At 36.9% G+C, this 14,644-nt stretch overlaps 1 protein-coding gene across 3 annotated transcripts; it reads right to left on the bottom strand.

The window, feature by feature from the left end:
* Positions 1-652: 652 nt before the first annotated feature.
* On the bottom strand, positions 653-11,583 carry hhla2b.1 (HERV-H LTR-associating 2b, tandem duplicate 1). 3 transcript variants are annotated; one of them, XM_053488060.1, is made up of 8 exons: positions 11,498-11,583; positions 8,507-8,591; positions 7,041-7,346; positions 6,386-6,667; positions 3,725-4,108; positions 2,548-2,652; positions 2,368-2,424; positions 653-2,271 (listed from the first exon to the last, which is right to left on the bottom strand). In XM_053488060.1, exons 2-8 carry the CDS (start codon positions 8,583-8,585, stop codon positions 2,213-2,215), a joined length of 1,272 nt encoding a protein of 423 aa, XP_053344035.1. In that variant the 5' UTR covers positions 8,586-8,591; positions 11,498-11,583; the 3' UTR covers positions 653-2,212. The 3 variants fall into 3 exon arrangements, with proteins under 3 accessions (XP_053344035.1, XP_053344037.1, XP_053344036.1); XM_053488062.1 differs by lacking the exon at positions 8,507-8,591 and having other exon boundaries at positions 11,498-11,553; XM_053488061.1 differs by lacking the exons at positions 653-2,271; positions 2,368-2,424; positions 2,548-2,652 and adding an exon at positions 2,814-2,977.
* Positions 11,584-14,644: the final 3,061 nt, after the last annotated feature.

The following is a 14,644-nucleotide window of genomic DNA, read 5'->3' on the forward strand; positions in this document are numbered from 1 at the left end:
ATTACCTTCTTGCTGTTATTTCACGTTAAACTTTAATCCATTCAAAGTAACTGCGTATGAAAACTGGTTGTTTCTTTGGTCACAGTGAAGCTCAAAAAGGTGAAAAAAAGTTTAACATTTCTAAAAATGCAGAGCAACACAAAGCGGCTTTTTAAAACCTCTGACCAAACACATGGCCAACAGAGTGCTTGTGAGCAAATATAAAGATATATGGCCGAAAAGCAAGCAAACAACCAAACAAAATGAACTTTACACTCTTACCACTCTACCATACTCATTTGTATTAGAGGAGTGATGGAAAACAATTATACAGTATTTATGGGATCATTTATTTTTACTTCCCTCTTGTGGTGATGTAAAGCTATTGCACCTGTGTGTTCATGAAATGCTCATGCAAATTAGAGGCTGCATATACAGAGTCAGCCAAAAAAAAAAAGTATACACACTTATATAGTATGATGTATATTATATTAATATAATATTAATAATATTATAATGTTATTATCATATATATCAATATATAATGTGTAGCACTTATTAATTTTATTATATATATATATATATATATATATATATATATATATATATATATATATATATATATTCAATAAGTTTTGGCTAAGTCAGTATATATATATATATATACTCTAAACTTTGTTCTCTAAAAATCTTTAAAAAAAACTTTTACAAAAAATACATAGTTAAATATAAAAACTTTGTTTTGTAATTAATCTATACTATAAAATCAAAGCAATATATTCAAGAATAAATATAAATATAAATGTTTTTTATATTTTTGTCAGTTCAGAACTTCTCAGAACTTGTGGTGTTCATGAAACTCAGCACATTTCTAAATACTTTAAAAATGTAAGTTCTTTTATTTGAAAGCTTGGCCCTGAGCAAAACACACCAGCAGTGTAACCTCTCATACTATAATTAATTATATACAGTGAAACCTCAGATTGCGAGTAACGCGGTTTGCGAGTGTTCAGCAAGACGAGCAAAGATTTTTTATAAAATTTGACTTGGAAAAAGAACAAGTCTTGGTTTACGAGTACCGAGTATCATGTATCGCGCATGCGCTTCTTGTTTTGATGCCGAGCGTCATGTGATCACAACTGAGCCAATGTTTTTTCTCTCTTGCGCTGCGGAATTGTGGGTAATCGTCTCCCCTGCTGGGTCTTAGTGCGCGTCTCTTACTGGTATAATCAACATTCGTGCACCCATGTACAGTTTACTATAACACTGTGACCACGTGTGTGGGTAAAACATCTTTTATTTTGTGTCTGTATGCGTGTGTGTACAACGCGTGTGTACAGCAAAAGCAAGTCTCATTAGAGAGGTTAAAGATCCATTTTCTTTCTCTGTATCAAGGCTCTGCTTGATCTTTGTGCCTGTGTGCATACACACACACACACACACACACTCTTCCCTCCTACTTTCACCTTTACAGACACACACAACCTCTTTCTCTCTGCTCTACACAGAAACACTGCTGTGTCGCGATTCTCTCCAAAGGTATAGTGCAGGTTTCTTTGTTTTTTATTTTTACGTTACAGCAGTGTTTCCGTTTGTGTGTCACTAAATCGAGTGTCAATAGAGAGATTTCTTGTTTATTTTTTCGATAAAACAGTGTTTTCGTTAAGCGCGTATGTGTGTGTGTGAAAAGCGTGGAGGAAGGGTAACTGTGTACAAGATGGGGGAGAGGGGAGCTTACTTTAGATTCACACACACACACACACACACAAATGAAAACACTTATCGGTCGGTATTTATTTTTACTCTATTTTTAAAAGTTAAGTGCAGGTTCTTTTTTTTTTTTTTTTACTAAATATTTTGTGTTGATTATTTTTATGTATTTATTTTTTTGGGCTGTGGAATGAATAATTTGAGTTTCCATAATTTCTTATGGCTTTGAATGTTTCGGAATATGAGTCCGCTTCTGGAACAGATTATGCTCGTAATACAAGGTTCCACTGTATAAGCAATTTCTTTTTTGGACTAATTAATAAATCTCTTTAAATCTTTAATCTGATATTCAATTATATTGTTAATTAAAGTAGTTAATAGAGAAAATTCTGTGCAAAATGAGGGAAAATTCTCAGCCTCATCAACAATCCATTGTTGCGGTTATAAACAGTAGAACTTGCTCTGCTCTCTGAGGTTTCTGTAGATACGCAGATGATGCTTCAGTCCTCCTCATGCGTGCTCTTCACTTTTCAGATGTTAAATGACTTCCTTCTTTTGTTTCTCCACCCTTATCTATGGAAACTGTAAATTACACATTATTAAAGTTCCTCTATCTGACAAAACAAAAATTTTAACTTAAAACTTTCATTTATTTTTTTAATAATATATTTTTTTTACCTTTAACCTCCCTGGAGTACCTGGCCGTTGCCGTGGTTTCGCTTTGTGAGCACTGGGCTGGAGAAGAATTCAGACTCATTAATTATCAAGGAAAATGTATTGAGCATAAATTATGGAAATGGATTATTTTATAGATTAAAATGAATTATTTACTAATAACATCCCACAGATTTTGCTCACTTTGGATTTTGACTATTGCTATCATCGCGGCCACCATGATGAAAACTAGAGCGAGAACAACGACCAGAGGAATCCACCAGGGTTTGGAGCTGTGTGAAGTCTCGTCTGGAGAAAAAAAAACAATAAACAAAGAATTAAAGAAAAATCAGCTTTTAGAAACTTTCCATCTCTGCGAAAGAAGAAAAAATGAAACTGAGAACAATGTAAAAAATGTAAAAAAATTTTTTTTTTTCTAATTTAATAAAAAAATTACATCCTTACAAATATTAATATCATCAACACATTGAGTGAAAAAGAAAAATCTTTACACAGATTTCAGGATTTCTCATTATTTTTATGTCCCACTTTTGATTTAAAGCTTTAAGAAGCGCAAAACCTTTTTTTTTGTGTTCATTTTTCTGATGTTTGTTTCTTTCCACTTGTTGAGTCTCTGAAACAGATGTTAACGGACAGATAAAGAAAATATATTATTATACAGTAGCTGTACTCTTACAGTAGTGCTGTGGGTCAGAATCCTAAACTTTATAAACTTCTCCCAAATAGACCGTTTGCTTTCAGTGTACTTTTATGTTTACTTTCATGATTTGTTCTTCTTTATTTGTTCGACCAAGTCCTCGAGTTCCCCATTGTTCTAACGCATTGTTCTAAAATATCACACACACACCTACATCTTTAAGCATCGTTTGTTTCATTGTGACAGTCAGAGTCGAAATAGTAGCGCAATCATATTCAGAGCGATATTTGTGGCATTAAATTGTTAAATATAAATAAGGAGATCCTGAGTTTCTCTCGTGATATCACATGAGGTCACATCTCATAAGCTAAAGACAAGAGAAAAATCTTAAATACAATAATCGACCCTGGAGGTACAAGGCGACAGTGCTAACCACTGAATCCTAACCACTAAGCCAGCCTCTAACATTTCCTTTTATTTGAAATTTTAAAACTGTAGGTGGCGCTCTCAGTTTTTTTACTGTGTTTTTTTTTAACATTTATTATTTAACTAAAAATATAAAACCCTTTTCAACCAATATTATTATTATTATTATTATTATTATTATTATTAAAGACTAGTCGGTAGTTTAGTTTAGTTTAGTTTAGTCCAGGTCCTATTTCCTTGTCACTGATTGTGAAACTTTTAGAAATTGAAGTCAGATAAATTGCAGCTATACTGTACTTTGAGAACTTGGTGATGTAATGTTGACGCTGGTTTGTCCAACGTGGTTCCACTGGAGTGCTGAGATGTTACAGGTGTACACTCCCATGTGTTCCTGGCTCTGGATGGCCTTCAGTCTCAGGGATCCGTCACCTCGCTGCAGGTTCTGGGTTTCGAGCCGCGCTGTGCCGTTCCAGTGGTTGAGGATCTGCTGCGTCCTGCTGTCGTATGTGCAGATGACAGTGGACTGGTCTGGAACTTTGCTGAAGAACCAGGTCAGTGTAAAGTTCTGCATGTTCCTGGAGGTTCTGCAGGGGATGATGATGTCCTGCCCTTCAGCTGAGTTAACTTCAGTCCTGGTGGAAAACGCGTGCAGCTTTGATGTGACGGTGTTGTTGTTAAGAACTGAAAGAAAGACCAGATGTGTGTAAAGCAGCGCAACAAACCTCAAATAGTGCTCTTTTTTTTTTTTTTTACAGTCTTCACGTTATGTATGCATTCAATTTGATTTTGGCAAAAAAATACAAATGATTTTTTTTTTTTAATTTGAGTTTTTGTTTCATTTTCACTAAAGACTCATGACTAAAGTTTAAAGGTTTCCAAGACTTTCTGCCTAAATATAACATGCTTGAGAAATGTATTTCAATTATAACATACTTTATTTTTACAGTTTATTTGTTTTTTAAACAATTTAATATGAACATGCTTTGTGCACAAAAAATTGTGTCTTTGCCATGATTGGACATTAAAGGTCCCATATTTTACTATTTCTTTAACACAGCTCTCAGAGCATCCACAGTGTGCATGAAAAGCTGAAATACCCCTGTACAGATAAGGCTTTTTTAATACCTCAATGTTCCTTTATTTAAATCCTTCCCCGTACTGTGTGTGCCATTTCAGTGTCTATGTAAATGAGCTCCTGCTGAGCCACGCCCCTTCCAGAGAACTGCAGCGCTGAGCAACAAGCCGGGGGAGGGGCTCTTCTTATATGATGTCACATTGTGATTAAAAAAATGTAATCAACTTATTTGCTATAAATTAGGTTTGCTTTAAGACCTCTACGAGCTCATTTATGTAAACCTGGGCATTATGAGAGCGTTGTCAGTTGAAACAGTGGCAAAGGAATATAAAACCACTTCAAAAAGGAAATCCAGGACTAAAAGATGTCTCGGGATGTCTCATGGTCTGCTGTGTCTCAAACTTTGTTGCCAGTATAAACAAAATGGGAAGGTTATAAAACGAAAACATATGGATAGACCGAGGGGATCGTAAACACATCAGGATAAAGAACTCTAAGCCGCACGCCTTGAAACAGAAAACATATGAACAATGAGTGCGTAAAGAAAATGTGCATAAACAAACGTTAAATTAAAACCAGGACTAAAATCTAAACAGAAGGAAAGCAGGTTCGTGATAATGACATGTGGAGGAAAGTGATGCTCAGGGAGGAATCAGGAATCTGAATGAACTTCATCTGAATAAAACGTGTTAAAGTCACCTGATTTCTCCACGTCTATATAATCTGTAGTGTTGATCGTCACCTGAACTGTCGGTGCAAATATCTAAACTGAATAAACCTTGGACATTTATTCTTTAAAAATGGATAAAAAGAAAAAACAGGTTTGTTGATGTTGAAATCATTTGTCAGAACTATTAAATTATATTATAAGAATATTAAAGTGTTCTTCAGGAAAGGAAAGGACTGTTTCTTCCTTAAAATTGATCCATTTTTCGTTTTACTTGCCATTAATTTCGCTAATCAAAATCAATTTGTCTGATGTCGGTTTCACAAAGTCATCCATTAAACTAATCTTGCTTTGTGTCAAATCTGTAATTTGTTTATCTGCTACAAAGTAACAAAACCTGGATGATTTTTTTTATTTATTTTTCACAGTAATAAACAGTGTTAATGAAAATGTTCTTACTGCACGAAGACGGAATGAATGTTTTTCCAAGAAGAGATTACCGTGCTGAAAATAAGTCGGGTTTTTATCTTTTGTTTGTTTTTGTAAAGCACTGAGCGGCATCAGATGATTTCTATCTCCAGACCGATCAGCATCAGGAGGCCAGTCAGCTCCGGGGGAGAGTTACTGCTGCTGCTGCTGCGGTGGTGTGTTAGAGGACAATCGCACCAAATTGGAAGAGGAGAATTTTCTAATTCTAGTTAGTGAGAAACTTGATGCTTATTTCCAGTCTAGAACATCTCAGTGTCAGTATTTAAATTAAATTTTTTGTTGATTGTAAATTAAATTTTTGTCTTCAAAACCAAAATCTTTTGAGACGAACTCTTTCCTGGTCATTGGAATGTGTATTGAAACACAAACATATTATTTATTGGTACAAATAATGATTGTAATCGGTACAGTAGGTGGTTGTGTTGTCATGGTTACAGTGTTTGCATCACATATCAGCACACAAGGTGAGAATAGTGTAAGGGTTGAAACAAGGTTCAGGCAAGTACGCCAAGGAGAACTCCGGCACCAACGCGCGTCTACGGTAATTAAACTCAACGTGCGCTGGGGCGTTTAAGCTCATTTCCCAAGGTGAACGCTCGGGCAACTGTGAACCATAAATCAGTGTTAATAATTACACTTTTTCATGTGGATAATCTCAGGGTGATCACATCTCAGGTCTACGTGACTGAAAACAAACGTTAATTATTATTATACACGATGATCAGACCTGTCTCGCTCAGTGATGCGGTCCACGTCTGAGCAGCATCGGACGAGTTGATGGTACAGATGTAGGTGATGTTGTGAAGCTCAACAAGCTTCTTCAGTTTACTCTCCATGTTGTACAGCCCCTCCTCGTTGGCCTTCTTTCTCGTTGTGTATTGGAGTTTCTCCATGGGCGGATCGGTGGCCCAGAAGACGTGAGGAGCCGGGTAAACATTGTCCGTGGTGCACTTGATCTCCTCGTAACCGCTCAGACGAGTGAGCTCAACATCCACAGAGCGTATAAGAGCTGGAGAGGAAACAGCGCAGTCCTGTTAAATTCTAGCTGTTGATTGGTCAGAAGGTGTTGCTAAGATTTCTGTACATTTATAATAATAATGTGCTTGTTGTAATATATTTCAACAGTAGCAGCTTGTTGGCGATCAGTCTAATTGTCAAGACTGTTAGGAGATGGAAGGAGTCTCCAGTATCAGTTTGCCTTTTTTTTTTTGGTAACATGGCAACATGCTATGAGTGACAGGAGGATAAAATAAAGCCAGAAGAGCTTACAAATCTGCTATAATGCAAGTGAGGACATGTTTCTGTGATTGATGGGATAAAAAGTCATTCATTAGTGGATGAAAAGTGTACTCATTGAAGTGGGGCTGGTAGCACTAACTCACCTTCCACATTAAGCGTAACTAAGACGTTGTGTTTTTTTTCACCCTTCGAGACTTCACACCTGTAGCGCCCCCTGTCGCTCACGATGCAGTGCTGCAGGAGGAGTGACGCATTCCCGAGTGACAGCTCGTGAGCAGAAATGGATGTCCTGCCCACAAAACTCGTATCCTGCGAGTCTGCGCTCGGCGGATGGCTGTAGATCAGGGAGTCCTGTCCCATCCTGAACCAGCGGATCTCCTCCCTGCCTGACGGGGAGAAACTGCAGGGAAGGAGGCAGTCCTCAGAGTACCGACAGGCTACATGAACCTCTGGTAGAAGAAAGAACAAATATATGTATCAGGGTAAACCTCAAAGCTCTTAATCATGCTCCTTTCTTCTTTCTAACCTTCTACACAGGAGACGTCTTTCGTTTCAGGATTACTGATAATTACATGGAAACCTGAACCTGAAAAGCTCCAGAAAACTCAGTTTCCTGGTCTACGGTCCTGTACATTTTCTTTCATTGTAAAATTAGGAATGCAAAATTACAATTAAGTTAAAAAACAAAACAGAAAGAAAAAAAATGCATTGTTACTATCACGTTCCACTGTTGTAGCTGTGATACAGTAAATATTCGGAGACTCGGTGGGATTAAAATGTTTCGCAGAATGGAATGCAAATATTTGTACACTTTCATAAACAACCTTACAGAAGAAAGCAAAGAATGAAGTTGAATCCAAATACAGTACAATCTATTCGAATAAAAAGTCTTATTTATTTAGATTATCTAAATCTACCAGATTTTAAGTGTATTTGTGCCAAAATAACAGCTTGCACATTTCTCCTGCTTTAGGAACCGTCTGTTCACTCGCTGTGGATTCAAGATTTCATTATTTTTATTTAATCTTTATTTAATCCCAAAGGGAAATTGCTCAGTCTTGGTTATGGTGGTTTTCCAAGAGTAAAGGAAAAGAGTAATAAATTGGACAAGGGTGGGCGAAAAACAAAACAAAGAAAAATAATGTATTGCAAACTGAACATAACTCCATATACAGATATTGCACTTGGGAAATAACACCCCCTCCCTACTGTCTAAAATTATTATACATTATATTATTACAACATTGTTCACTTTCCATGCTAGAGCTGTTGATGGTATGCCGGATCTGTGTATACAGTAAATGTAAATTAGAAGGGGGGGGGGGGGGGGGTTATATGTGTACAACATGTTAACGATAGGCTTATGGGCGGGGCTTGTTTACATGTAGTTGTACGACTTCCATGAGAACCAGGACAAACCCATATTTACTGATTTTCTTTCATAATAATATTAATAATAAACAGATCATTTTTGAGATTCTGTACAGGAACATCTTCCCACAGTTCAGTGATTTCCGCTGTATGTGAGGATCTTACTGATGGTAACAGATCTCCTTTCTGTTTTCTATCACGTGCCTACATTTTACTTGGAAAAGCCGTGCATTCATACCTTCAGGTCTTCCATCCGTTTTTCTAAGAAAATATGTGAAAAGCACGCAGGTCCAGACATGTGCCACTGTTCTTCTCATCGCTCTCTGTGGCAGAAACATGAGCGACAGAGCTGTTACATCATCCACACTACATGTCTATTGTACAAATACTCTATACTGTAGGTTTATGCACATGTATCCTTTATTTCTAGAACATGTTTTATCATATTTTCAGTACAGAAGATTGTTTTGTTTTGTATATAATTGAACTTTTCAGTGAGCTCAGAGGGCAGAGGGATCCAGTTTCGACTTCTAAGGGTGTAGATTTTGTAATAAGTACATTGGGGGGGAAATAACTTTTTGGAAGCCTTAATCATTCTGCAACTGTTTTTAATTACGATTATCCAAATGGGCTGCTGTGGTTCTTTACATTTAACTTAATCACAGAATTTTTTTGTACCAAGATTATTATTACTGTATTATCATTATTATAATTATTATTATTATTATTGTTGTTGTTATAATAATAATAATAATTATAATAATAATAATAAAATAGTTCAAAATCTTTACATTTAATTTAATTGCAGTATTTTTTTTTTTATATCTAGGTTATTATTATTAATATTTAATCAATTAATTAATTTCTTTTTTTTATTAGTTTAATTATCATTAAACTGTTTAAAACAAATTTACATTAAATTTAATTACAGTATTTTATTTTTTTATAACAGTATTTTTTTTTATTACTTAGATCCTTACTGTTTGAGTCTGAAGAAGAACTTGAGCTTGAAGACATGGGGAAGCCCATGCAGATAGGCGCCCATGCAGCAAGCCACAGACGGGGTCACCCCAGGAGAGAGGAGTGCCAGCTACACTCTCAGGGACCGGGATCCGGAGAGCCCAAACGGAGGCGCTTATCGATTCAGAAGCCACAGGAAATTTTTTTGATGGGAGGCTAGCTGGAATTCCAGTTAGCCCGGTCCCTTCCGCCATCCATTTGGTCTCCCTGGCCGGCCAGCCTATTAAGTCGGGGTGTGTGGTGCAGAGGACGGCCCCAGTTATACTATGGCTCGGAGGTCACTAAGAGTGAATCTCGTTTTTGGTAAGCAAGAACAGAGAGTAGTGCCAGGGTTCCCCTGGGTACATCGTCACAACCTCTGCATCAACTGGCACAGATGGCGGAGCTTTTTTTTATTTTGTGTTATCTGTTTTCTTTTGTTTCTTTTGCTACTGTGTCTTCAAACGGGAGAGGCCTTCCCGTGCGTATCACAAGCACTTTCACAAACTCCTGTTACATTTAACCCCTCTAAAGCCCTGCATTAGGCCTCTTATTAATAATTAAATCTTGTGGTGCAGCTATCCATACCACACCATGTAACAAAATCACTTTTTTAGTTTTCCACCTAAAAGCTTTACGCGCTCCTTGGAGTGACAACTTAAGAACAGGGGAGGATTTTCTATTCAAAATGTCAGGGCTTTTCCCTCTAAGACAATTAACACTGAGATGATTAAAAAGCTGATAAACACTCACTCGTCTTCTATATCGCTTCATCCTGTATTCAGGGTCGCGGGGGCCTGGAGCCTATCCTAGGAGACTTAGGGCACGGGCAGGGTACACCCTGGACAGGATGCCAATTCATCGCACCGCACACACACATGCTACGGGCAATTTGAAAACGGCAATTAGCCTAACCTGCATATCTTTGGACTGTGGGAGGAAACCGGAAGACCTGGAGGAAACCCACCAAGCACAGGGAGAACATGCAAACTCCATGTGCACAAAGACGGGAATCGAACCCGGACCCTGGAGGTGCAAGGCGACAGTGCTAACCACTACACCACTGTGCGTGTTTTATTACATTGTTTTTAATGACATCATTATCTCTGACTAAAATATCTCTGTCTTTGTCAAAACAGTAATAAAAAACACGGACAGCATCAATGTGTCTTCAGCAAAAACATCTGGAAAACATCTGGTATTTGGTGATTGTTATCAGAGCAAAATCAGCTTTGGACAAATCAAGAGCAATGCTCTTTTTGTTCTTTTTTGTTGTTTTTTTTCCACCTGTATTGGCATTCTGCATTACTTTTACTCTCAAAATGTATGTTTTTTTTTTTCTCGGTGTCACACTGTCAGCGCTCAAGAATGACAGTAATTTGCACAGTGCAGTGGAAAAAGAAGAAAAATATACAGATGTTTCCCTAATCATTTCCTTTGCTGCGGCATGGGCATGGGTCGGATCCTTATCGGATCTGGGATGAGACTAGATTTAGTAACACTTTGAGGAAAAAATAGTTTTTGATCAGATACCGACTTCCTGATCTAAACAGATTTTTTAAATGAGGTTTTATATAACATATTAATTTTATGGGTGTTAACTGGGTGTGTGTCCGTGGTCCAAGCTCCAAATTAGGACTCATCATTTTCTCCTTAATGCTTAGAACCTCTGTGGAAAGTTAAGAACCTTTTATTATACAATCCACGTGGTGAGGAACCCATGAAAAACAGAGTACAGTAAATGGTTCAAACTTCAGATAATGCTTATTAGTCTCTACTTAAAACCTTCCAACATTACAATTTTAGTACAGGGTTAAATACATATTTAATATAAAACATGGTTTACTGGTGGTTACTCTTTAGTTGTTGTTTTTTTTTAAACATGTTGATCTTTACAGCAAAGCGTTTCTTTATCAGGCATAAATATCTTTAAAACATTGCACAATGTGATAGAATTGCATAATGCAGCCTGTACCTGCCGGTTCTTGCTGCACTCTAAGAAACCAAACGTTTAAAGGTTCTTTAAGGGTTTATGTTTAAAATATGACTTATTAATCCAGATTCTTCAAATAAAGATAATGACAACACTAACAGTCAGACTGGAGTTACTCATCATCAGCTGTAATTATGTAACGCACTTTATCCTGATTTTACCAGAATTATCTTATTAGTGAGGTTTCAACTTTTTTTAATCCATAGCATTAAACAAAGTTAAACAAAGACGACTCACGTGTGTGTATGGGTGTGAGCGAGACTCCAGCTGCCGTTTGTTGAAAGTGATTTGGAATTCAGCTGCAACAAGATGGACAGGTTTCTTTCCCAAACACACCCCTAAAAATATCAGCAGGGCAACGGCATGAGGAGAGCAGTTCCACGGTTCACACGTCTCCTCCTCATGTGGGTTGGGTTTGGTTACACTTCCTTCAGTACGCCAGATTAAATAACAAAAACTCAGAAGCACATGGAAAAGAAAATCCTGAAATCTAAACCCTGACTATTCATCATCTGAAAATAATGCCTTATAGGAGAGCCTATTTTGGGTCTATAAAAACAACAACAACAACAAAAAAAAACAACAAAGATTTATAAAAGATCCTTTTGGTCTATAATTAGGGGACCAGGCACCACCGGGAGATGAGTCCAGTCGGCTTGATGGTGCCACATTCGTGCAGGGTTTGATGTCGTGGCCTGTGTTTTTTTTTTTTTTTTTTTTTTTGAGCCAGCTTGAATGTTTCAAACATTTTCCTTTGTGTTGTAATTACAGCTTGTGAATAAGAATCCTGGGACGAGGACATGAAAGTGTTTATGATAACAGCAGGTACAAACCTCCACCATCCAAATATTCATAACAGTCATAGAGAGCCATGCCATGGAGGATTAGGTTCCATAAAATCAACACAGATTTATGAAAGAACTTTATGAGCCATAATTAGGGGCTGAGCACCAAAAAGAGCGGTGTCCTGTCAGCCTAAAGGTGGCGCTCTAGCACACTTTATTTATTTAATTTATTTAATTTACTTATTTTACCTTCTTCTTCTTTTTTTTCCTTTTGTTTTGCTGCATTAGCTTTTTATACAGTACAGTTCATATTTATTTATAGTTATTTTACACAACTAATTTTCAGCCCTAATACCACCTATCTAAAAAAGCCCTGTTGAGAGAGTAATAAAGTAAGAAAAACACACACAATGCTGTTTTATTTAATTGAAGTGCTAATTCAAGTCCTTTTCATTTACATTAATAGCTGCCTTCAGACGTCCAGATTAACTGAGTGTTGAAGTAAACAGGTGTTCAGTTCTCTTCTCAGTTCAGGAAAACGCTGACACAGCGCTCAGGCTGAGAGAGGCTTGTGATCCACCCCGTATTATCAGATTTCATAACTGGGACAATGGGATCTGGTCACACACATTAAGTGTTATAGCAGAAAGGGTGTGTGTATGTGTGTATATGTGTGTACGTGTTGTGGGTGTGTGTGCATGTGTGCAGGGGGGGGGGGGTTGCTGGGTCTAAGAGTGTGGGGTGTGTATGCTCAAATCATCACGCATCACTGGTTCTCATCATTGGGTTTTAGTCCACCAGATTAGACCACATACTGGGATTACTGTAACATTCGTTTTTCCCCTTTCTTTCATGTTTTAATACAGTACAGTATACATCTCTCCATCTTTCTCATCACTCTTTCTCACTGTAACCTTCCACCTGGTGATAGAAATTCTGTCACTGAAAACTAATTCATGGCTTTCTTTCTTTCTTTCTTTCTTTTTTTGTATATACACAGTTAATTGTTTATAGGCTTTTAAAAAGGGGGAGAGGAAAAAAATAACAGGAAAAATCAGAAAAAAATAAGGGGGAAAAAAACAAAAAAAAATGAGGCTAATAAAGAAATGAAAAAGAAGAAAAGGAAAAAGGAAACACAATAAAAAAATGCATAAAAAAGAATATGGAAGAAAAATACAAAAATTAATAGAAAAAAAGACAAAGGAAAAGAAGAAAATGTTAAAAGAGAGGGGGAACACTCCAGTTTCTACACGTTTCTACAGTCTAGCTGATGAATTAAGGTTCTGCTGAAGAATCCTGAGGTTCTCTTCCTTCTCTCTCTTCCTTGGATTTTGGAGCAGGAGATTCTTTCTTGGAATTCAGCTTTCGGGTCCATGATGATTGGCTCGACTGAAGACAGAAGCACTGGGGCTCTGTCGGTTCCATCAGAACCAGTTTCCTCTCAGCTGAAGGGGTCAGTTTGGGTCTTCTTCCAGATCTTGGTGACTCCACCTCCCCAATTATTATTTTTTATTTAAAATGATCTGCAGATGTTTGGAACCGGCTCTGAGAGACGTAAAAATTAATCACCTCCCCTCTCAGATCTGCGTTGAGCTCTACGGACTGTTTTATTTTACTGTTTCTTGCTCAATCCATTGAGTGATGTCACACACACTTGCAGCTGGAGTCCATCATCGACACGAACAGAAAGTTGCGATGACTCGGGGCTCAGCATGTAGAAAACTTTAAGTAGCACTGAGTTAATAATCTAAGAGGGGGTGTGTATAATTTTGATCCTGTGTTGATTTCAGAAAACACAAAATATATTACATTTGTACTCAAAACTTTAGCAATTTTCTTTTATATGTGTGTGTGTGTGTGTGTGTGTGTATACAATAATGCTGCTCCAAAAAACCAGCAGTCCAGAGGCTTTAAAAGCCCAGTGTTACCATTAGATTCATGTTATGTACAAACTTCTGACTCCAGCTGTACTCATGATGTGCAGCCCAGGAAGTGTTCCAGATGTGTAATCTGTTGTACATCTGTAAAGTCTATCTCATATTTTCTAATCTGAACAGAATTTAAAAGATCAAAGGGCGAGATGACATTATTCGACCTTTTCGATACTTTTTCAGTCTCCGCCCGAACTCAAGCCTCGCTCTGCATTTCTTTTTCATATGATCCTGTTTACCTGCGTGCAAAAATATTTACCTGTTGACAGTTTTATAAACCCATTTTGCTACTTTCATAACATTAGGTTAAAAAAAGGATTTTTTTAAGTAAAAGTTTAAATATAGAATATGAATGCATTATGTAGAAAATTTTGAAACTGAGAAAAAATGTGAGAGGGTGTTGATTTATGAGATGAAAAAACTATTCGGAAATGAAAAACAGGAATAAATCAAATCTTTTTAAAAGGAAAAATACAAAAATTCAAATAAGAGAAAATAAGGAAAGAAATAAGCTAAGAATGTGAAGAGGAAGAAAATGTAATATTAATTTAAAAATATAGTTGCAAGCGATGATGTGTTCATGTGTACATGCATGTGGCCACAGATGCTGGAAAAAAAGCATCACACTAAGATGTTACTCAATGCGATGTCACTGTACGTGTTACTGA

Source organism: Clarias gariepinus, chromosome 26 (assembly GCF_024256425.1).
Source record: "Clarias gariepinus isolate MV-2021 ecotype Netherlands chromosome 26, CGAR_prim_01v2, whole genome shotgun sequence".
NCBI classification, from domain to species: Eukaryota; Metazoa; Chordata; class Actinopteri; order Siluriformes; family Clariidae; genus Clarias; species Clarias gariepinus.

Coding starts and splice junctions, on each gene's coding strand:
- hhla2b.1 (XM_053488060.1), bottom strand. CDS start 8,585: ATGAGAAGAACAGTGGCACATGTCTGGACCTGCGTGCTTTTCACATAT. Junction 7,347..8,506: donor AACGGATGGAAGACCTGAAG/GTATGAATGCAC, acceptor TTCTTCTACCAG/AGGTTCATGTAGCCTGTCGG. Junction 2,653..3,724: donor TACATCACCAAGTTCTCAAA/GTACAGTATAGC, acceptor TTTTTTCTCCAG/ACGAGACTTCACACAGCTCC.